The sequence below is a fragment of the Notechis scutatus genome, chromosome 4, assembly GCF_049901735.1.
Source record: "Notechis scutatus isolate UNSWTSFEM ecotype Mainland chromosome 4, rNotScu1.2, whole genome shotgun sequence".
NCBI lineage: Eukaryota > Metazoa > Chordata > Lepidosauria > Squamata > Elapidae > Notechis > Notechis scutatus.
In genome coordinates, this window is record NC_142012.1 from 7604052 (window position 1) to 7626158 (window position 22107).

The 22107-nt window shown below is 55.1% G+C and overlaps 1 protein-coding gene across 4 annotated transcripts; it reads right to left on the reverse strand.

Moving 5' to 3' along the window:
* Nucleotides 1-240: 240 nt before the first annotated feature.
* RTKN (rhotekin) lies at nucleotides 241-21899 on the reverse strand. 4 transcript variants are annotated; one of them, XM_087965706.1, is made up of 13 exons: nucleotides 21570-21840; nucleotides 13274-13571; nucleotides 10891-11090; nucleotides 10128-10189; nucleotides 8070-8123; nucleotides 4752-4869; nucleotides 4197-4418; nucleotides 4017-4111; nucleotides 3752-3858; nucleotides 3424-3549; nucleotides 2871-3036; nucleotides 1753-1857; nucleotides 241-1077 (listed from the first exon to the last, which is right to left on the reverse strand). In XM_087965706.1, the coding sequence occupies exons 2-13, from the start codon at nucleotides 13343-13345 to the stop codon at nucleotides 689-691; spliced, it is 1716 nt and encodes a 571-aa protein (XP_087821832.1). In that variant the 5' UTR covers nucleotides 13346-13571; nucleotides 21570-21840; the 3' UTR covers nucleotides 241-688. The 4 variants fall into 4 exon arrangements, with proteins under 4 accessions (XP_087821832.1, XP_087821831.1, XP_087821834.1 ...); XM_087965705.1 differs by lacking the exon at nucleotides 21570-21840 and adding an exon at nucleotides 13933-14077; XM_087965708.1 differs by lacking the exon at nucleotides 13274-13571 and having other exon boundaries at nucleotides 21570-21899.
* Between the last annotated feature and the right edge of the window lie 208 nt (nucleotides 21900-22107).

Sequence of the window (22107 nt, forward strand, 5' to 3'; positions counted from 1 at the left end):
CGCATTAACACAAGGAAATAAACCACTTTTTGGCTTAACTGAATACCCAAAGGTTTCTGGGCGGCCCTGTCAGGTCACAGACACACAGGTGCCCTGCAAGGAGAGGGTGGACCCCGAAATTATCCCCACTCCACCCCCACCGGTACTGGAGCCAGCCCTGCATGCCAAAGCCTCCCCCCTCCTCCCACCCCAGGGGCTCTTCCAGCCTCCTCCACAGACCCAGCCTGCACTCGAGAGGGGGCAAGTCAGTACACTTTAATGCGCATTCACAGGAAGGGAGGCCGCTGAGCCCCACAGGGAGCAGCTTGGAGGGAAGGGCCGCCCACCCCACTTCGTCCTCCATGCCAATCCCTGCAGCTTGAGAGGAGGGGTTGCGGGTGTCAGGAAGAGGCCGGGCTGAAGGCAAATGGGGACCCTCGGCCCACGGCAAGGAAAGAGCTCGGCCTCTCTTCGGGTTCAACGGCGCATATTCCAGTTTCTTACAAGGGGAAGCAAGGTGCATTTCTCCTGAAGACGGAGGGGCCTTGCCGCCCTCCCCCACCCAATTCCGTGGCCAGCTGCTTCGCTAGCCAGGTCAGCCCCTCATTGGGGGCAGGGATGGGGACTGTGGCCTCGGCCGGTGTGTCTCTGAAAGGTGAAGCCCACCCCACCTCCCCGAAGAAGGCAGACCCTCGGCTCTCGGTAGCCTTCAGACCTGGGACTGCAGCCACAAGCGAGGGTCGAACCAGGGCTGGGCGGGGGTCTGCAGGGTCCGCTCCGAGGAGTCTGGAGTTGAGCTGCAGCTGCTGGACGACCCTGAGCTGGAGCACGAAAGGCCGTGGGCCTTGGGCAGAGGGGAAGGCGGCGGGCGGCCTGCGCGCCCCTTCAGCCTGCTGAGCTTGGCGTCCAGTGAGAAGGTGCGAGGCCGGCCCCAGGGGGGCTGCGGGGGGCACGGGACGGTGCCCGAGTTGCAGTTGGGAGCGATGCCGTTGGGGGAGGAGCCCTCAAAGAGAGAGAGCCACACGGGCTCGCCTAGGTCCGAGACCCGCCGGGCCAGGATCTCGGTCACCGCCTCGATGTCATCAGCCGGCTCAATAGCTGCAGGGAAAGGGGGAGGAGGGGGGGGGGCTCCGTTAGAGGCGGCCTGGACCCCTCCGGTTCATACAGGGACCCCTCCTTTCCCCTAGGGAGAGTGGCCGTTCAACGGAAAAACACTCGGAAGACGGCCAGTTTTGGTCAGCTGGAGGGGGTCTGGAAGGCATTCAGCCCTACAACCGATCCTTCAGCCTGGGCCTCCCGCCCCTGCCCCCCCTCCCGAGGTTTCCACGGCAATAGCAGCCCCTCCTCCCTGTGACGGGCGGCTGCTGGGCCCAGCCACCGGGTGCAGTTACTTCACCTGTCACTGTAATAGTTGGACAGAAGTGCCCGAATCTCTGCAGAGGCAGCGTTGTCCTGCAACAGAAGCCCCTCGCAGTTGGAGGGTGGCCCCCAGCGCCAGGAGAGCTGGGGCAGGACAGACAGACAGACAGGAGGAGGAGGAGGCCGAAAGAGGGACATGCAGAGAGAGAGAGAGAGAGAGAGAGAGAGAGGAGAGCAGGAGGAGAGCAGAGAGTTACACAGACACTGGATACAGGGGCAAGAGAGACCCCGGAGACGTGGAGCTGGAAAAGGGGGGGGAGGCAGAGAGGACAAGAGACCCTCCCCTCCAGATTCGGGAGACCCTCACGAGCCTGCACTTCTGCCCCCGGGGATGCCGGCCCCTGTCAGCCTCACCCATCTCGTGGTACAGGGATCCCTGCTTGGGCAGCAGCATCGGAGGGCGGCGCGGAGATGGCACCTCCACTGTCATCACTTCATCGCAGCAGTGCTTCCACTGGCCTGGGGGGGGAGGGGGGGAACCACAGAGGCGTTAAAGAGGCTGAACAGATATAACAGATCATCAGAGTTGGAAGGGACCTTGGAGGTCATCTAGTCCACCACCCCCGCCCAAGCGGGAGACCCTACACCATTTCTGACAAATGGCAGTTCAATCTCTTCTTGAAAGTCTCAAGTGATGATGCTCTCACAACTTCCGAAGGCAACTTCTGTTCCATGGATTGATGGTTCTCCCTGTCAGAAAGTTTCTCCTTATTTCCAGGTTGAGTCTCTCCTTGTTCAATTTCCATCCATTATTCCTTGTCTGACCTACAGGCGCTTTAGAAAATAGCTTGACCCCTTCCTCCTCTCTGGGGCAGCCCCTCAAATACTGGAAGACTGCTATCCTGTCTCCCCTGGTCCTTCTCTTCCCTAGACTAGCCTGGCCCAGTTCCTGCAACTGTTCATTGTATGTTTTAGCCTCCAGTCCCCTCATCATCCTGGTTGCTCTTCTCTGAACTTTTCCTAGAGTCTCAACATCTATTTTATAGTGTGGTGAACAAAACTGGATGCAGTACTCTAGGTGTGGTCTTACTAAGGCTTCATAGAGTGGTATTAGTACTTCCCTTTATCATGATTGTATCCCTGTGTTAATGCAATTTAGGATTGCATTAGCTTTTTGGGCTGCTCCTGCACACGGCTGGCTCATGGTTAGCTGGTTGTCCACTAAGACTCTGAGATCCCTCTCCCAGTTGCTGCTTGGGGGTGGGGGTGTGTGTCCCGTGGCATCGAAGGAAGGCTGGCCTTGGAGGGCCCCCCCCCAATGTTCTTGGCTGCAGTGGGGAGTGCCTCAGATTCAGCTTGGAGGTGAAATTTGTGCCTCAGTGCTCCCCAGACATCTGGCCTCCTTGTGTCTTTTTCAGGCGGCTGCCCCCAACATACGAATCAGGGTTGTGTCCAGGGAAGCTTGTTCTCCTTATTTCTCCCCCCCCTCCGGGCCCCCAAGCCCCCCCCATCATTGCCTCTCCTCCACTCACTCATGTCGTAGAAGTGCTGCCAGAAGACCTCCATCCAGCGCTGGGCCTCGGCGGGAGACTCGGCCTGCAGCGTGTGGGTGACTTCCTCATCTCCGTAGTGGTTGGTCACTGACATGCAGCGGACGGGCCCCCTGGGGCTCTTCTCGCTGGCCCGGATGCGCGTCTCCTGCCCAGAGGAAAGAGGCTTGGCTTGTGGGGCCAGATGCCATGGGTGCCTCGGTCTGGGTTGGAACCGTCCCCAAGGGAAGGGAAACGGAGCCCTCCCTTCTCCCAGGGCGTTAGTTTAGTAAAGAAGGTAAGGCCAGAAATGGGAGGGATTTCTGAACGGGCGAGTTTTTAAGAACCAGGATATTTTCCGTGATCTGAAACCAGACAAGGGAGGGGCATAGCCCGCCCCCCAAAAAGGAGTATCATGGGAGGAGGGGCAGTCTGGGAAGGTTTGCTCAGCTGAGCCCCATGGACAGTGGGCAGCAAAGAGCTAGAGGCGCCCCTGGCCTGGGTGCTTATTGGCGTGTGTGCCCGCGAGCCACGGCCTCCCCGCGCCCAGCCGTACCTTGTTGATGGCAATGGTGAAGGCAGCCTCTTCCGGGCCCTCCACATCCTGGGGGTGCCGGTAGCAGAGAAGGTTGGTGCCACGCAGGACGCAGAAGAGCCTCGGCCAGTCCAGCTGCTCCCCCTGCTGCACAGATGGGGGGGCAAGGGCCTTGGCATCTTTTCTCCTTCCCGGGGTGGAAGACCCCCACCCAGCTGCAGAAGGGGGCCCGTCTCAGCACCCCAGTCAGCTCAGGTGTAGGGTGGGGGTATTGCATGTCCCTGGCCCCCGGGAGTGTGTGTGTGTGGGGGGAGGGCTGCCTCCCTCCTCTTACAGGTGAAGCCCTTACCTGCACTTTCAGAAAGCCAGCCATCACCTGTTCCACCATGCAGCTGGGCTGGGCCACCAGGCGGCAGCAGAGGCTGCCATACAGGGGCAGCCAGAAGGAGCTCTCCTCTGGTGGGGGGGAGGGGAGAAGAAGGGAGGGGGGCAAAATTGGGGGTCCAGTAAAAGGTCTCCAGCCGCTGGCTCAAGCCCGCGAGGAGTTTGTCCCAAGACCCCTTGCCGCTCTGACCCCCAAGGTGTGAGGGATGCCCATAGCCATCCCTGCCTACCGTTGCCAGTGACGACGAGGTCATGGGTGCGAAAGGCGTCCTGGACGTGTGCCAGGCCAAGGTGGGCACAGGCCAGCAGCTGGTATTTGGGCCCCCTGGAAAAAGAAGGGGCAGCCCGCTGGTGAGGCAGCTGGGCGTGTGCCTTGCAGGGTCCCCCAGGGAGGTGGGGTGGGTACTCACGCCGTGGTGGGGGCTAGGGGAAGCAGCAGCGGACTGCACCCTCCGTTGCCACCTGAGCTGCTCCCATCCAGGGCTGCCCGCACCTGCTTCCCCGAAGAGCGGCCCAGGGAGCTGCTCAGGCGGCTGGCCAGCTTCTTGGGGGTGGCGCTCAGGGCCGAGTCCTCCTCTAGGGCAGCGCTGTACAGCTCGATTTTCAGCTCAAAGCCTGGACCGGCCTCGGTGCTGGGGACAGAGAAGGAGGAGGCGCCCCACGCAGGCTCTCAGCACGGACAGGATCCCGGCCAGCCAGCCGGCCAGAAGCACCGAGGCTGGATCCCAGGGGCAGCCTCTGGGCTCAGGCCCGGCCTATTGCAGGCCTCAAGGTTTCCTCCGGACCTTCCCTGGGGCACCAAATTCGCCATTCCCACCCGGCCCCGAAATGCCCAGTTCCACGGTGAAATGCCGCCCCCCGCCACCAGTTCTGGAGTCAGGTGGGGCCCCCTCCTCCCCCTCCCCTCCCTGCCTGGGCTGAGGCGGGATTGCCGAGCGGCCAGAAGAGAGGGAGGCGACGCTCACAACAGCACGGAGGTCTCAAAGCAGATGTCGGCCAGCGTCCGGTCCACTAGCACCATCTCCGTGTCGTAGATTTCCGTGCCAATCTGCAGCAGGCAGAACACCGCACAGCGATGCAAGTCTGGAAAAGGGGAGGGGGGGAGAAATGGGGCATTTAGTGCCCCCCAGCTGCAATTCCTCACAGTCCTGAGGCCACTGTGGTGGGCGGGGTGGTGGTGCATACACACACACACACACGATCGGCTTCTTTCATGGTGGCTCCACAGGCGCTGGCAGTTGCAGAGAAGCCTCTTCCAAAATACAGGGCGTGGGGAGAGGGGCTGGCCAGGAGCTGCCGATCCCCGGAATCAACCATCCGGCTGCCAAAGGAGCAGAGGCTCTTTTAACCCCAGGGCTGGGCTGCTGGGGGGAGACCCCCTTAGCTAAGATTCTGTGCAGTTCGGAGAACCCCCCCAAATCCCACTCCTGGCAGGCCCCACCTGCCCCTCCCCTCCCGGAGTCCCCACATGGCCCATTTTGGACGCAGGTAAGTGCAGCGTGTGCATGGAGGCTCGAGGAGGGCAAAAAAAAAAAAAAAGGCCTCCCGGAAGTTTGGGAAGGCCAGAAATGGGCCCGTTTCCAGCTTCCAGAGAGCCTCCAGAGCCCAGGAGGCCGTTTTTGCCCTTCCGGAGTCTCGTGAAAAGCCTCCAGAGTCCGGGAAGGGCAAAAACAACACACACACCCCGGTGCAGGAGGCTGACTAGGCCACACCCACCATGGCCACGCCTACCCAGCAACTAGATAAGAGAACCCTTTGCTAAAATTTTTGAAGCCCGCCCCTGCCCGAGTCCTGGGACAGAGCTTGGAATCGCTCATGGCCCTCAGGCTGGTCTCTCTTCGTTGGCAGGTGTCACTTCTTTTTCCCATGCTGCCCCCACACACACCCACCCCATCCTGCTCCTGTTCAGCTCCCTTCCAAACTGGCATCAGGGTTGCCAGATCGCAGCTTGGCTCTGCGGCCAAACTCAAGTCAAAATACGGCCAAATTCGGCCAAATTATTTTTTGCGCATGCGCAAGGGAAGGAGAGCACCAGAGGACGCGCTTGTCCTCCTTTTGCTCATGGTGACGCGCATGCGCGAGGGAAGGAGAGCTCGGGATGGGTGGGGAAGCCGAGGGGCGTGGGCGTTGGAACGAGCCGTAATAGGAATGGGTGTAGTGTTGATGGAGGAGGAGCCGCCCCTGCTCGGGTCACAGGCGGGAAGGGGGCGTGGCCGGGCACCAAAGTCCCGAAGGGGTGTGTGACGGGAGTTGAGAGGAAGCGGGCGTGTCGGAGAACTGAGAGGACGCACTTGTCCTCCTTTTGCTCATGGTGACGCGCATCATGCGCTTGTCCTCCTTTGCTCATGGTGACGCGCATGCGCGAGGGAAGGAGAGCGCCAGAGGACGCGCTTGTCCTCCTTTTGCTCATGGTGACGCGCATGCGCGAGGGAAGGAGAGATCTGGCCGATTTCACGGCCAAGCAACTTTCGTACGGCCAAATTTTCGGCCAAATAAATTTGGCTGGAGACATCATTTTTTTCACGGCCAAGCAGATAGAAATGCGGCCAGATTTCTCGAATTTGGCTGGGAAAAACGGCCAGATGGCAACCCTGACTGGCATACAAGAAAAAAAAAACTGCATGAGAAGCAAAAGCTGCATTGACAGTTCCATCCACCAGGGGGCCAAAAGGAACAGACTAAGGGTGCCCAAGAGGATCAAAGAGTTTTCCTGGGCCCTGCAAAACTCCAGCCAGGAAGAAGCAGGGGTGGCGGGTGGGGGGTCCATTGGGGAAAAGCCCCATTCCTGGGGCCCCTGCAGGTAAATCTCCCTCAGCCACGGGGCCCACGGTGGCATTGAGCTCTTCCGAAGGAGAACCCCATGGGAAAGCGGACTTCTTCCTTCCAGGGGTCCAAGAAGGATTCACCGAGATCTAAGCTTCCCTTGTCTCCAGCTTCATCGGCCATCGTTCAAAACATCCTGTCAGTTTCAAGATGACGGGATGATTTGAACGATGGCCGATGAAGCTGGAGGCAACGGAAGCTTAGATCTCGGTGAATCCTTCTTGGACCCCTGGAAGGAGAACATCTGAAGGGACCCTTCGCCTCCTTTCTACACACCGTCTTTTATTTAAAATGCACAGAAAGCCTAAAGCCAGACAGAGGACAGACTAGGTCCGTGATGGCAAACCTATGGCACATGTGCCAGAAGTGGCATGCAAAGCCATTTCTGCTGGCACGCAAGAGGTCGCCCGGAGCAGATCCACTGTACATGCACGTGCGCCCCCCTGCCAGCCAGCTGATTGTCGGGTATCTGTCATACATGCACAGGGAGAGATGCACGCGCAGGAAACGTGCGCATGCACAGGGGGGCAGGACACGTGGGGAGTTGTGCACGCATGTGCAGAGGTGCGCAGTGTATGCAGGGGGAAGTGTGCATGCGCAGGGGGCAGGGAATTGTGCACGCATTGTATTATTTGGTGAAGGCGTGTGTGTGCATTCACACATGCACTTTCGTCATGCAACGAGGAAAACGTTAGCCATCACTGGATTAGGCAGGGGTGGGATTCTACCAGTTTGCACCTATTTGCTAGAACCGGTTATTAACATTTTAAGCAGTTCGGAGAACCGGTTGTTAGAAGAAATTACTGGCCTAATCCTGTAAGGAAGGCAGGAAGGAAACATTCTGGTGTTGCTTACAGAAACTGCCTCTCCGTTAACCCTTATTACATTCTTGGCAGGACTGGACTTCCTGTCTCAGGAACCTCTCTGGAGTTTTTCTCCCCTCCTTTGCTGGTACTTTGCTTGTGTGACCATTCAAAGTTACAATGGCACTGAAAAAGGTGATTTATGACCATTTTTCACACTTACGACTGTTGCAGCATCCCCACAGTCACGAAAGGCCAGGCGAGGAGGTGCGTGCCTCGATGTGAGTGATATTGAGTTGGCCACGCCCAGCCAATAACATGACCACCAATCCATGCCCATCAACTAAGCCACGCCCACAGAACCGGTTGTTAAAAAATTTGAATCCCACCCCTGGGACTAGGTCAAGTGTGTGTCTGCGGCATCACAGACATTGGTCAAATACGGCCACCCTTCCTCAGCCTTGTGGCAGCTTTGAATTAAATGCTTCAATTGGCCAAGTGCGATTAGACACACAAGGAATTTGTCTCCAGTACACCAGCTTGTTCCAAGTTGGCAGATCCCTCATGCCCTGGTTGAAGTCTGTTACGTAGCCGCTGAGTGAACGTGAGGAACGAACGGAAAGGAGGAGGAGACAGAAAGACCATGTGGGAACCTACCCCCCTTGTTCTTGAAATATTCAGTGTCCTTCCACATCAGGGGGATCCGTAGATCTGGGGGGAAGGAAAGAGAATTATGGATGATGATCTGTATGGCCACACAAGGCATTAAGGACATCGATGCACAGCTTGTTTACAGTCACAAACCTTAGTCCCCTGTCCTTTAGACAAAGATAAATGGAACTGAATGGAGTGCGGTGGTCAGTTAGGCAGTGACTGGCCCCACTCGGCTTCTCTCTGCCTGCCCAATTTGTGGGAGAGGCTCCTTTCTGAATTTCCTTGGGAGCAAGTTGGGAAGCGGATCCCCCTCCTGAGCAGAGGCTGGGCTCCAGGGCTGCCTGCTACAGGTCGGGGACCTCTTCAACAGGGCATGCGGGGTGGCTGCCCCACGCCAATCCTGGCTGTGCACAAGCTGTGCTTGGGGAAGCTTCTTCTGCCCCCCCCCCCCTACCCTGGTCCCAAAGGTCTAAGGCAGGGGTCTCCAACCTTGGCAACTTTAAGCGCCGGGATACAATTGCTACCAACCTGCCTTCCATTGAGGCCCTGTCTAGTGCATGAGTCAAAAAGAGGGCTGTGAAAATATTTACAGACCCCTCACATCCCGGACATAAACTGTTTCAACTCCTTCCCTCAAAACAACGCTATAGAGCACTGCACGCCAGAACAACTAGACACAAGAACAGTTTTTTCTCAAACACCATCACTCTGCTAAACAAATAATTCCCTCAACACTGCCCAACTATTTACAAAGTCTGCACTACTATTACTATTAATCTTCCCATCCTTTTTACCCATCCTCCCACTTATGACTATAATCGTGTTGCATCTTTACAATTTATATTTCCAAACGCCATCACTCTGCTAAACAAATCATTCCTTCAACACTGTCCAACTATTTACAAAGTCTGCACTACTATTACTATTAATCTTCTCATCACTCCTTATCACCCATCCCCTCCCACTTGTGACTGTATGACTGTAACTTTTATCGCTTGTATCCTTATGATTTATATTGTTTCCTAGTATGATTTGATTGCTTATTTGTACCCTATGACTATATTCTATTTACTATATACCCTATGACTATCATTAAGTGTTGCACCTTATGATTATTCACTCTTGATGAATGTCTCTTTTCTTTTATGTGCACTGAGAGCATTTGCATCAAGACAAATTCCTTGTGTGTCCAACCACACTTGGCCAATAAAGAATTCTATTCTATTCAATTCCCAGAATTCCTCAGCCAGCTTTGGGAATTCTGGGAGGTGAAGTCCACAAATCTTAAAGTTGCCAAGGTTGGAGACCTCTGGTCTAAGGGCCTGGAAGCTGAGCCTGGCTGGGCAAGATTGGAGCCAGAATGGAAGGACAGGATTAACTGGGCAAAAACCAGCATCTCTGCTGGACAAAACTCCAGTGCCATCCCTTGCCCAGAAGAGAAAGTTACAAAAACTCCAGGGGAGCCATGCTGGTTTCATAGGGTGCCTGAATGGCCTGCAGGAGAAGAGGAGGGCAGCCAGGAACTGTGGTGGGTGGGTGGGTCAGTGGGTGAAGCTTTTCCCAGCTTCCTTATAAGGCTCTGTTTCTTTAGCCCACGTCAGGTTGAATGAAGGTTGGCATAGCTGGCCTTGTGGGCCAAAGTAGCAGAGCTCCTTCTTCCTTATAGTGCGATTCTTCCATTATTCCTAGCAAAAGTTTCCTGATAGGCAGAGACGAATGCTAACAACAGAAATACTACCATGTTTGAAATATATGAAACTTAAATAAACTTTATTTTAAATTTAAAAAAAAAATACTACCATTCGGACTGAATCATTCGACTACTGTCCTTTCCAACCATAAAATGTGAATTTTAAAAAAAAGTGGGGTTGTTCTAATTCTCTTTAACTAAAATGCTACCTGAGGCCGGGAAGGTCTGAGAATGCTGCAAAATACAACATCCCGTTGAAAAGGCAATGGATATAAGACCCTCCCTCCCATTTCTTTTCTGGCTCCACTGAGACGTGTGAGGGGAGCAAAGCCTGACCAGGCTTTACCCCCGAGGACCAGCCCCCTCCTTACCCGAGACACAGATTCGGCCCCGACATGGTAAGCGACTGTCCGTGGATCCAGCCTCAGAAGGACTAAATTTGGGGGCAGGAGGTAGAGGAGAGAGTGAAACCAAGGATTATTAAAACGACAATTCCAATTATTAAAACGCTCCCGGTACAAAGCACAGAATTTATGACTCTGACTGTCACCAGAAAGGCAGTACTGTATTTCTTGTGGCAGCTGAGAAAATCAAGCATGAACTGAGTGAAACAGGTGTTCAAAAAACACTAATATCAGTGGGGATTAATATGAACAAGGGGAGTCTTTAAGGAGTTTTCACCTGGATTAAACCTAAGGAGGGAGGGAGACTCAGAGCAAGGCAGGGGTGTGTGTGTATTGCTCTGCTGCCTGCCCAGCCTGGCGGAAGGGAGGTCAAAAACCCTGAAGCTGCCAGGAAGAGAGGCTTTCCTCGCCCCCTCCCCACATTCCCCAGAATGAGGCAGAGCCCCAAAGATCCTTGACTGGCTCCCAATCCCCGCGGAAAGAAGGTGAGCGCAGGAGGAGGCAGGGAGGGAAAGGAAAGGGCCAGGAAAGTGGCCGACATGAGGTGGGCCTGAGCAGGTTTCCATGGCAACAGAAACCAGCAAAAGGGGGGGGTGCATGTGCGCTCCAGGATGCCTGAATCTCTGCTTCCGTGTGGCCCTCTGCATGCGTCTGCCTGCACACCAACCCAGCAAGACTTCCAGCCGGTGCCTCCCCCCCACCCACCTCCAGCTCCCAGAGGCCAACTCACCGCCGAGCCATGTGCTGCATCACCTGCGCCTCCTTCATGCGCTGCAGCTCCGCCATATAGGCCAGGATTCGGTTGTTGCAGACCAGCAGGCTCTTCGTCACCTCCAGCGCCTGCGGCCGCTGAGTACAGGCCGCCAACAGCTTGCAGGCCCCCTCCCGCATGCGGATCTCATGGTCAATTTTCTTCTGGAGGTCTGTGCCCTGCAATGGGGGAGGAGGAGGCAGGGGATGCAGTTGAAGGGTGCGGGTGCAAAATTTTGGCGGTAGCAAGTGGGGAGGGGGAAACGGAACCTGACTAAACAGCTCTGGAGGCGGCGTATGGGGGAGAGGAGACCAGTGAGCTGGCATGGTGCCCCCCCCCGATGGCTTTGGGGCCGGTGGGGAGAGAAGAAGTGGCCCCCCCACAGCACCTCCTCCCTTATCCGCTTGCAGAGGCGTTTCAGGGAAGAGGAGAGCCTGGGGGTGCCAGTGCCATAAGAGCAGCCACACATCTGGAGGGCACCGTCCCCCCGTTGCCCCCCTCTCCTTTTCCTCCCACTCATGAAAAGGCAGTGAAAATCCTCCCCCCCCATCTGTCAGCTGGGCAAGAAGGCCCTCAGACCAACACCCCCCTTTGCAGTCTCATTCCCAGCCGTCTGGGGGGGTTTTGCAGCAGCTGCAACCCAGAGCAGCTCACCACCCTCTGGGCCTGGAATGCTGCGGGTGGGGGGTGGGAGGGAGAAGGGGGGGCAGCTCTTTTCGGGATGCCCCCTTGGCCCAGAGGCCAACCCGGGCGGGGGAGGAGAGCAGGACGGATTATGACCCCCTCAATCCACCCATCAGTGCCTTAACTGGGACCTAGGGAGGTCGAGACCCCCCCCCCTCGGAATGCGCCCTGCCGCCCCCAACCCAGAGCTGGCTGTTCCCGCAGCCTCCGCCTTCTCTTCCCCGCAGCTCCCCGCTCACCCTGGCCGGCTTCCCGTCCTCCATGCCGCCGGCTCATAGCCCGGGGCCGCCTCCGCTCCGTTCGCTCCGCTGCAGGGCGGTTCTCCAGCTGGCCGCAGCTGCGCCGGAGGGAGGGGTCGCCTGGGCAGGGTCTAAGCGGGAGGGAAGGGCGGTGGGGGCGGCTGTGACATCACCGCTGCCTAAAAATAGGCCGGCTGGGATCTGAGGGGGCCGGAATGCCTCGCGAGGTGGAGACAACTGCGGAGGGACCCCGGCCCAAAAGCCCAGCGCCCTTTTGCCCTTGCCGCGGGGCCAGGGCTGCCTTCCCTCCGGAGCAGAGACGGGGACCCCCACGCGGGTGTGGGTGGGTGGGCGGCGGCTGATGGACACAGAGAGGGCCCGATCCGCTGAGGGATTGAGGCCCCTGCGCGTGAGGCTGAGAAGGCAAACGGGGAGGGGTCCCCGCGGCTATTCAGTGCCAACGCAGGAGAAGAGTCTACTCCCAGGAATCCGCTGGGCCCCTCTTGGAGGGGGAGCAGCCCAGGCAGGGCACCCTCCTCCCCCTCCCAAGGGGCCACTCTTATTTCTCTCCAGCGTCATCAGCCTTTATTTGCCCCCAGACAAATGCCCCCCCTCCTGCCAGGGCCCTTGGCCTCTTCTCACAAAGAGACAGCAAAGGGGTGTGGAAGGCTTAAGGTCCCAAGCAGGCAAGGTGTTTCCCGTTTCCCCCATTCCAAGATCCTGGTGGGCAATTGCGAGAGATGGCACCTCCTGCCAATCCTGCCACAACCCTCTGTTGGGCAGCCAAGCAGGAACACGCTGAGTTCCAGGACTCCGGGCTCCCGAAGGACCCAGGGCAAAGGGGAATTGGGCAGCGCCTGCCAAGCCCTGCATGCCCACCGACTGCTCAGGCTAACAGGAGCAGGAGGAGACCCAACAGGTGGAGCTCACAAAGATGCAGCAACGTCACCGAGGAAGCCACGGGCAAAAAGTGCCTGGCAGGAGCCCAGCCCAGGGAGCCCCCCTGCCGCGTCTCTCTGCCTCTCAAGAAGTGTGCACGGACCAGCCGGATGGACGAAGGAAACGGGTCCCCGTCAGGGGTCGTCACCAGGTGCTGCGGGCTGAGAGCAGCGCTACTACTCTTGCATGGGAACCCCACTAAGACCCAGGGGAGTCGAAAGTATATCCTGGAAGGTAGGCACACGGTTGCCACCCAAACTGCAGCGACACACCTGAACAGCCCTGTTCGACCCAGGCGGCTGCTCAGTTTGCAGCCCCTCCTTAGCAACATCTGTGGGAGGGCTTCTCTCTGGCCCTCCTGGGCCAAGACACAGCCCTCCCCCACCTAAATGGGCAACCCTATACATCGAAACACCCCCACCCACACGCTGACCCCCACCCACAAATGTCCCCCCTCCACCCCGCCCTTTGAAAAGCAGCAACGTCCAGCCGCGGGGTACCTCCAGGCTGAGGGCGATCTGCCGGATGTAGAGCATGTTCAGATCCTCCAGGATGTGCAGCTTGTCCTGCATTGCCCCAGGCCCCCTGCGTGGGCGGGCAGCCCCCCCCTCCCGAGGTCCCCCTGGTGGTGTGGCTTCAGAGCAAAGACCCCCAAACTGGGCTTCCCATGGAGCTCGACGCCAGCAGGCTCTCGGGCTGCTTTTGAGGCAGGGTGTGGGGTGTGGGGTGTGTGTGTGTGAGGGCAGCAGGCTCACTCCTCCGGCCCCTCTGTCAGCAGATGCCGCTCTCCTGGGCCAGCTGTGAAAAGAATAGGGGCCTTTCTTTCGTGCCAGCCCAGCAGCTCCACCGCCCACCCGGAGAACAAGCGGCCACTGTGACTGAAAGGGCAGGGCTGGGGGGGCCCAGAGGCTGCACCCAGCTGCCAGGCAGGACACGGCCCTCCCCCTCAGCCTCCAGGCTCTGCAGTGCCACCCCCCCTCTGTTAGCCGGGGCCCCACTGTTTAGGCATGGCTTCCCGGAAGGGCCAGTTTGGACGGAGGGGCTTTGGGGTGCCCTGGGCAGGCGGATGCTGCTGCCCCCTGCTGACTGGCCCAGGGACTTTCCTCCCGAGAGTGGAGCGGTGGCGGCTCTGCCCCGCTGGGCTCCCCCAGCCCCTTACCTCCTACGTGAGGGTGGCTGCCTTGCCCATGTCCCCCTGCCCTTCCCTCCTGGGTCGTAGGCGCTCCATGCACAGGAAATCTGCCTGGCTTCCACTCCCCCCCGCCACCCCCGCCAGCCTTCCTGTTCCAGCTCATCTTACAAGGGCCGCCCCTCCAAGCTGGCTGCTCCAACAGCCTCGCCTCTCCTTCAGACACCTCCCTCCCTGCCTACGATGGAAGGAAGCAGGCAGGCGGGTGGGTGGCTCCTTGTCCCCAGCACTCTTGGGCCGGGGAGGAGACCACCAACCCCAGCCAGGCACCAGTCCAGAAACTTCTCTGTTCCCTGAGGTCCAAGCCCCAGCCAGAAGCCCCCAAGGCTGTGCCAGCCCTCGGCCACCAGAGGGCAGCCAACGTCCCCTGAAGGGCCAAGAGGAGAAGATGAGCTCAACACACACACACACACACACACCGAGAGATGCCAGGGGGCTCCTGTGCCTTCTCCTTTGGCACCAACCGCCTCTTCGGGTGGCTCTTCCTGAGATGCCATCCCTCTGTGAGGCAGTGTGGGAAAATGTGCCCTGGGCAGGGGGAGTGGGGTGGGGGTGGTGGGGTTTCCCTCTGGCTGAGAATACCCCGAGAAGGACTTTCCCTTCCCGTAAGGCTGAGAGGATGAGGTGGGGGGAGGCAGGAGAGACCTGGCCATGGATTCCGCAGCTGGAGGTACCCCTGAGCCTCCCAAGGGGATCTGCTTGGAGACCAGTCTTCAGTTAATTTAACCTCCTTTAATAGGATCTGAGTTAATGGGCAGCCAGTGACACACACACACACACACACACACACACACACACACACACACACACACACACGGCTGGGCTTTCCTGAGAGGTTAGTGATCTGCTTCCCTTTGCCTGCTGCAATTGCCTTGAAGGGGGCGTTCTGGCCCAGCCCCACCCACTCTTTGAAGAAGGGGAGATAAAGGTGGGTCACTGAATTGGCCTTGATCACTCCCCCTCCCGCAACCTCTAAAGCAGAGATCTGCAAACTTGGCCACTTTTAAGACTGCTGGACTTCAACTCCCAGAATTCTTCATTCAGCTTCGTCGGCTGGAAAATTCTGGGAGTTCAAGTCCACAAGTCTTAAAAGTGGCCAAATTTGGGGACCCCTGCTCTAAAGGGTCCCCAAGGTTTGATCCCTTTACACAGGGGTCTGAAGGTGTGTCCCCCCCCCCATTTCCTTTGGGCTGCACTGCTTGCATTTTTTTCTCAGCCGGGGTGAATGGTTACCTCTAAAGAGCAAGGCTGTTCAAACTTGGCAAGTTTAAGACTTGTGGACTTCCACTCCCAGAATTCCTGAGCTAACATGACTGGAGGAAGAATTCTGGGAGTTTAAGTCAACCAGTCTTAAAGCTGTCAAGTTTGAAGACCTCTGAATTCTATCATCTGTCTGTCTGTCTGTCTGTCTGTTTATTGTCTCCCCATCCATCCATCCATCCATAATCTATCACAGGGGTGGGCAAACTTTTTGGCAAGTTTAAGACTTGTGGACTTCAACTCCCAGAATTCCTGAGCTAACATGACTGGAGGAGGAATTCTGGGAGTTTAATCAACCAGTCTTAAAGCTGTCAAGTTTGAAGACCTCTGAATTTTATCATCTATCTGTCTGTCTGTCTGTCTGTCTGTCTGTTTATTGTCTCCCCATCCATCCATAATCTATCACAAGGGTCCTCAAACTTGGCCAGAAGTTTAAGACTTGTGGACTTCCACTCCCAGAATTCCTGAGCTAACATGACTGGAGGAGGAATTCTGGGAGTGGGAAGATCCACCAGTCTTAAAGCTGTCAAGTTTGAAGGCCCCTGCATGGAGCTTCTCAGCCATCCAGGCCATGGTTGTCCCAGAGGTGCTTTTTCGAGGCAGCTGGATTTTCTTTTCTTTTTTTTTTCTTGGCTGATATTTTGCACTTCTCATCCCAGAAGCTTCTTCCGCTCTCCTTCTCCTTCTCCTCCTCTTCTTCTTCAGAGCTGAAGAAGCTTCTGGGACGAGAAGTGAGACATCTTCCAAGAAAAAAAACCAAAACCCAAGCTGCCTCTTGAGAAAGCACCTTTGGGGGCAGTTCTGTGACTATGAATCCGGCTTCACAGAGCATCCTCACTCCGCCCTCCCCCAATGCAGATGGAGGGAACTGTGCAATGGGGACGCAGGTCTTGCATGGTTTTATCCTCAAGTTTCTTTCCTAAAGCGACACAGCCTGGAATCAGGGTTTCTCACAGCTTCTGGTCCCCCACAGCGCCTTTCTCCGAGTTGAGAGGTGGCTCAGATCTGAGCACTTTTGCCCAGTGGTGGGATTCAAATATTTTACTACCGGTTCTGTGGGTGTGGCTTGGTGGGCGTGGCTTGGCTTGGTGGGCGTGGCTTGGCTTGGTGGGCATGGCTTGGCTTGGCTTGGAAGGCGTGGCAGAGGAAGAATCCTGCAAAATCCCCATTCCCTCCCTACTCCAGGGAGATTACTGCAAAATCTCTCCTCCCCACTCCAATAACCTGCTTTCCAGCTCTGTTCTCCTGTGCAGGGCAACTAAAGAAGACCCAGCCGACCAGCTGGGACTCAATGGGAGGCAGAGAAGAGATGGGGTTGGTGGGGCCAGTCAGAGGTGGTATTCCAAACTAGTCAACATTTCCACTAGCGGTTCTCCAGAACCGGTCAGAACCTGCTGAAGGCCACCTCTGCTTTTGCCCCCTCGTGGCTTTTCCCAGCTGAGATCCTCTGGGGGCTCCAGATCCAGAGCACAAAAAAGGGGCCCATTTCTTTTCCTCCACCCCACAGTTCTTTCTTCTCTTTGCCTTCTATTTGCAGTCCACAAGGGAAGAGGCAGAGCACTTAACTGGAGAGATCTACGGCCATAGGGCCAGCCTCCGCTTCTTCCAGAGCCTGCTGAGATTCTCCTCTGGGCAGAAATCCATGTTCTTTGGTGAATTTTTTCTTAGCCTTTTTCACTTTGTCCCACCAAGCTTTCTTTCCACACTTCCTAGCAGCACAAATCTGCACCCCTCTCCCCGTTTTGTTCTGCGACATAATTTACTGTCTGGGGTGTGTGTGTGTGTGTGTGTGTGTATGTACGTTTCCACATCCAATTTCCATTTTTTTCAGTTTGCAGAGAGATTTTCAGCCTAAATGAATCGAATAGTTATTTTTTAAAATTTCTATTGAGCCCTTCACCATATGTACATACAAACAGAGTTTTGCTTAAACAGAGAATTTTCTAAACAGAAACCCCCTTCTTTTCAATCATCCTGATCTCTCAGGGCCCGCTAGCTCTTCTTCCTTCCTATCCATCCACTTAGGTCACTTTCCACAAAGTATTTTTCTTTTCATGCAATTTCTCCCCAACTCCTTCCAGCTGTTTCCTAAAACGCAAGTATCACCAATGTGCATATTCCTATGTGACAACGATTTTATTCATTCATATTTTTTAGACCTTCCCTTCAATTCCTCACCTGGATCAGCCCCCTCCCACTGCCGCCCCTCCCCCCCATCTATCATGCTGCTCCTCTTCATTATGCACCAAGACAAATTCCTTGTGCGTCCAATCTCACTTGGCCAATAAAGAATTCTATTCTATTCACTATTTCCTAGTATCCATTCCATTCCATATTCTACCATTTCATTCATATAGTGTTCTATTCTGATGATTCTGATTCTATTCTATTCTTTCCTATTCTATGTACAGTCGAGTCTAGTCCAGTCAAAGTCTAGTCTGTGTCCATTCCATTCCATTCTATTCCTTCCAATATTTATTCTATTCTATTCCATTCCATTCCATTCCATTCATATATTCTATTCTACTCTATTCTATTCTATTCTACTCTACTCTATTCTATTCTATTCCATTCCATTCCATTCCATTCCATTCCATTCCATTCCATATTCTATTCCATTTCATTCCATATTTTCTATTCTGTTCTGTTCTGTTCCTCTCCACTCCACTCCACTCTTTCTATTCGTTCTACAGACCAAAGGATTCTTCTTTCTTTCATCAGTTAATTCATGCTGTTTACTGATGACCCATCCAATCTTCTATAGTCAATCATCATGGGATCAGCCAGAGATACTGGCCTCCATGCCCAGAGTGGCCCTGAGCCATGGAGGCTCTCCCATTATCTTCTGTAGGGAGTCAGAAAATATGCAGGCCAGGTGATTTGTCTTAGCTGCAGCTGGGACCCGCACATCGCACATACTTTCCTGCTACAGGAGGGATAATGTCCCTCCTCTGGTCTTGAACCAGCAGGGCACAAGCAAGTTTTATCCCAAGAACGCTGACATGCCTGAGGCAAGCTAAATCCTCTAGTTCACAGGTCTCCAACCTTGGCAACTTTAAGACTTGTGGACTTCAACTCCCAAAATTCCTCAGCCAGCTATTCTGGGAGTCCACAAGTCTTAAAAGTTGCCAAGTTTGGGGACCCTAGTTTAAGAGACTACCTTGCAAGCCAAGATATGCTGCTTGCATCATCCCAACTGGTCCCAAATGGGCTTGCTGGCTTCCTTGGCTGTTAATCTACAAAGATACCTGACTGACCAACCCTGGGGCGCAGGGAGTAGGACTCATTGGTTCCTACAACATTCAGATGCTGCTCCATTTTATCGGGGCTTCATAGGAACCGCAGGAGAAGGCTAGGCCTGCCAACCCTCCAAGGCTGCCTCCGTGGTGACATTTTGCCCAAGGACAACAAACCCAATGGGACAAACGAGGAGGCCAAGAGCTGCACTGTGGCCTCATGCCGGACAACAGCATGTCCTTCTCCATCTGTGTGGCCGGGAACCTGAGGCAGCAGTGAAACCTTGGCTAAACGTTTTGGGAGCCCACAGCAAGCCCTCCGCTAATCTCCCGCTTCCCAGACATTTTGGGGGAAGGATTTTGTCTCTCTCCCTGGGTTACATTAATCCTGCAAAACAGACCGTGGAGTCTTGGGCACTGAAAGTCCCGTCACCTGACCCTAGTTTTGAGGAAACCATCATTCAGGCATATGAAACAGATGTTTGGCTTGTTATTCAATTTTTTTAAAAAAACGTGCTAACTCTGTAGAAGACCAGAATCTTGTGATAGATTAGACAGAATAGCCTTTTCACAATTATGGAAAGGAGCTAATATCCCCTCAGAAGATTTAGTCATACAGAAAGTTCTAGAAGGCGCTGAAATGGATAAGCTCACATTGGGAATGGAAAACAGATTATTATGTAATGTGGGACAAATGGCATGAGTGGTTAAACAACAGATTTAAAGACAAGGATGAAGGATTATGGTAAACCAAGCAAGAGACCTTAATAGATGATTAATATATGTATATATGTATTTAAGGATATATGTTATTTGTCATGCCAAAACATTGTTACGAATATGAGAGTGATTTGTATTTTTGAAAACCATAATAAAAACATACATATACATATATATATAAGAAGACCAGAATCTTGATCAGGGAAGCTTATATACATGTTTTCCTACAGTCAGAGGTGAACAACCTGCTACTACTGGATTAGATGTGTCCAGCAGAGGGAACCGCTTTAGCCTTTGAAGACAGCAGGTGAGAAAAAGAAGTACCAGAGAAATTTGGACACAACTACAAATAAAGCTCACATTTAATACGCCTCCCTCCCTCGCTAGAATTCTTTCAAAAATAAATGACCTCTGTGATCATATTAAGAGCAATTGCGTTCTCTTCGCTGATGATGTAAAGCTGTTCAATACCACAGACAATACTGCTACCCTACAAAAGATCTTGACTATGTATCAGAGTGGTCAAACAAATGGCAACTTCAAATCTCAACAAATAAATGCTCTGTCTTACATATTGGCAAAAAAAATCAGAAAATAAAATACAAGCTGAATAGTCAAGATCTTGTTGATGACCCAAGCTCTGTAAAGGACCTTGGAATACTCACCTCTAATGATCTAAGTGCTAGAGCCCACTGCAACTACATAGCCAAAAAGGCATTAAGAGTTGTTAACCTAATCCTACGTAGCTTTTTCTCTGGTAATATCACACTACTAACCAGAGCATACAAAACATTTGCTAGACCAATACTCGAATACAGTTCATCAGTCTGGAACCCACATTACATTATCTGATATCAGCACAATTGAGAAAGTCCAGAAATATTTCACAAGAAGAGTTCTCCACTCCTCTACTCGTTGTAGAATACCTTATGCCACCAGACTTGAAATTCTAGAACTAGAAAACCTTGAATTACGCCGTCTTCGGTCTGATTTAAGCATGGTATATAAAATCATACATTGCAATGTCCTACCTGTCAATGAATACTTCAGCTTCAACCATAACAACACAAGAGCACACAATAGATACAAACTCAAAGTAAACCGCACCAAACTTGATTGCAGGAAATACGACTTCAGCAATAGAGTGGTCAATGTCTGGAATACTCTACCCGACTCTGTAGTTTCTTCCCCAAACCCCAAAAACTTTAACCTTAGACTGTCTACTATTGACCTCACCCCTTTCCTAAGAGGTCTGTAGGGGCGTGCATAAAGCGCACCAACGTGCCTACCGTCCCTGTCCTATTGTTTCTCTTATTCTTCTTTTATTTTTCTTATATGTACCCATTTCATGTATTCACAACTATGTATACACTTATACTTATTATCTTGTAAACAATTGGCAAATCAAATAAATAAATAAAAAATAAATAAATAAAATAAAAACGGCTTCAAGGGTTTTTACCACAATGAATCTGCTTCTTTGGCCCTTCATGTCTGGGGAACTGTCCCCCGCAGCCTCCTGCTGACCAAGGGAGAAAAAGCAGCGGAAAGAAAACCAAGAGGGCCACACCGGGCCAGCGGGATCACAAAGCCACCTCACAATATCCCACATTGCTGGTCAGTGCCCCCCCCCCCCTCAAAGGCCTGGGAACTTCTGCAGTCACCTGGGCAAGAGCCACATTCTTCCTGCCCCATCCCAGAACCGGAAAAGCAGCAATTCCTTTTGCAGCCCCCTCTGGCTACCAAGAGCCCCAGTGGCCCTGCTCACCTTGGAGCAGAGCGAGGCTGGGTCAGGGCTCTGGACACCTTTCCAGATTGGGGGGGGGGTCACCACACAAGACCTGGCGGTCACCTTCCTTCCAGATAACCTCACCACCACCGCCACCAGTCTAGGTGGGAAGCTGAGAGCCGTTGCATCTGCCCACGGATGCACGCACCAAGTTCCCCTCCGCCCGCAAAAGTTCCCGGCCCCAGGACTGGAGCCGCCTGGGAGGCCGGGGCTGTAAGGAGCCTTGGATACCACCCAGAGACCTCCCCCACTCTGACACGCGAAGTCTGGGCGGCGCTCAGCCGAAGTCGCTGTTTTAACCAGGCGCGGCGGCGAGTTTGGGGTGCGGCGCGGGGTCCCCTTTTCAGAAGGGGAGGGGGAGCAGCTCCCAAGGGTCCCTAGACGGGGAAGCGAGCGAGCCCCCCTCTGCCTCCCGGACCCTCCCCTTCCTCGGGACACCTGCCCGCCTCCTGGAGCCCAACAGGTGGGCCCGGCCGGGCGGCCTCTGCCGGCTCCTCGGCGACCCTAGCGCAGCCGCCTCGGCCAAAGCAGCTCCGTGCTTTCCCCGCGCGGCGGCTTCAAGCGCTTCCCGGCCAGATTCTTCCCTTCCGCCGCTGCCTTACCTGCTCGGGCTCGTCCAGGAGGCTGAGGCGGAAGCGGCCCCGCCGGATCTCCATCTCCAGCGCGGAGCCGCGCGCCACCGTCACCCTGCTGCGCTGGTGCCGCTGGAACATGGTCCGGCCGCGGGGCGCTCCTGGCGCCGACCGGAGCGGTCTCGCTCGGCCTCCGTTAGCCGGCGCAAGACCTTGGCTTCTGGGGCGGCGGCTCCTCGCCCGCCTTCCCGGACAGTCCTCGGTTGCGCCCGGTTGGGCGGGGTCGCGGCTCCTGCCCGCCGCGCCCCACCAGACGGCGCCGCCCCCGCCCCCGCGAGCTCGGCCCGCAGCAGCTGAGCGGCCCCTCCGGCCGCGCCTCCCTCCCTCCCTCCCTCCGCGCAGGTCCTGGCGCGGGGCCGCCTGCGGAGGGTTCAGCCGCTGCCTCCTCGGACCTTTGTGGCTGAATTCGCACGACTTGTAAATTCTGATTCCCCGCTTGGCGCGAGCACTGGCCACACAAACAGCTTAAGCCTATCGGGCGCACGAGGTCCTCGGAAAGGGGGGTCGG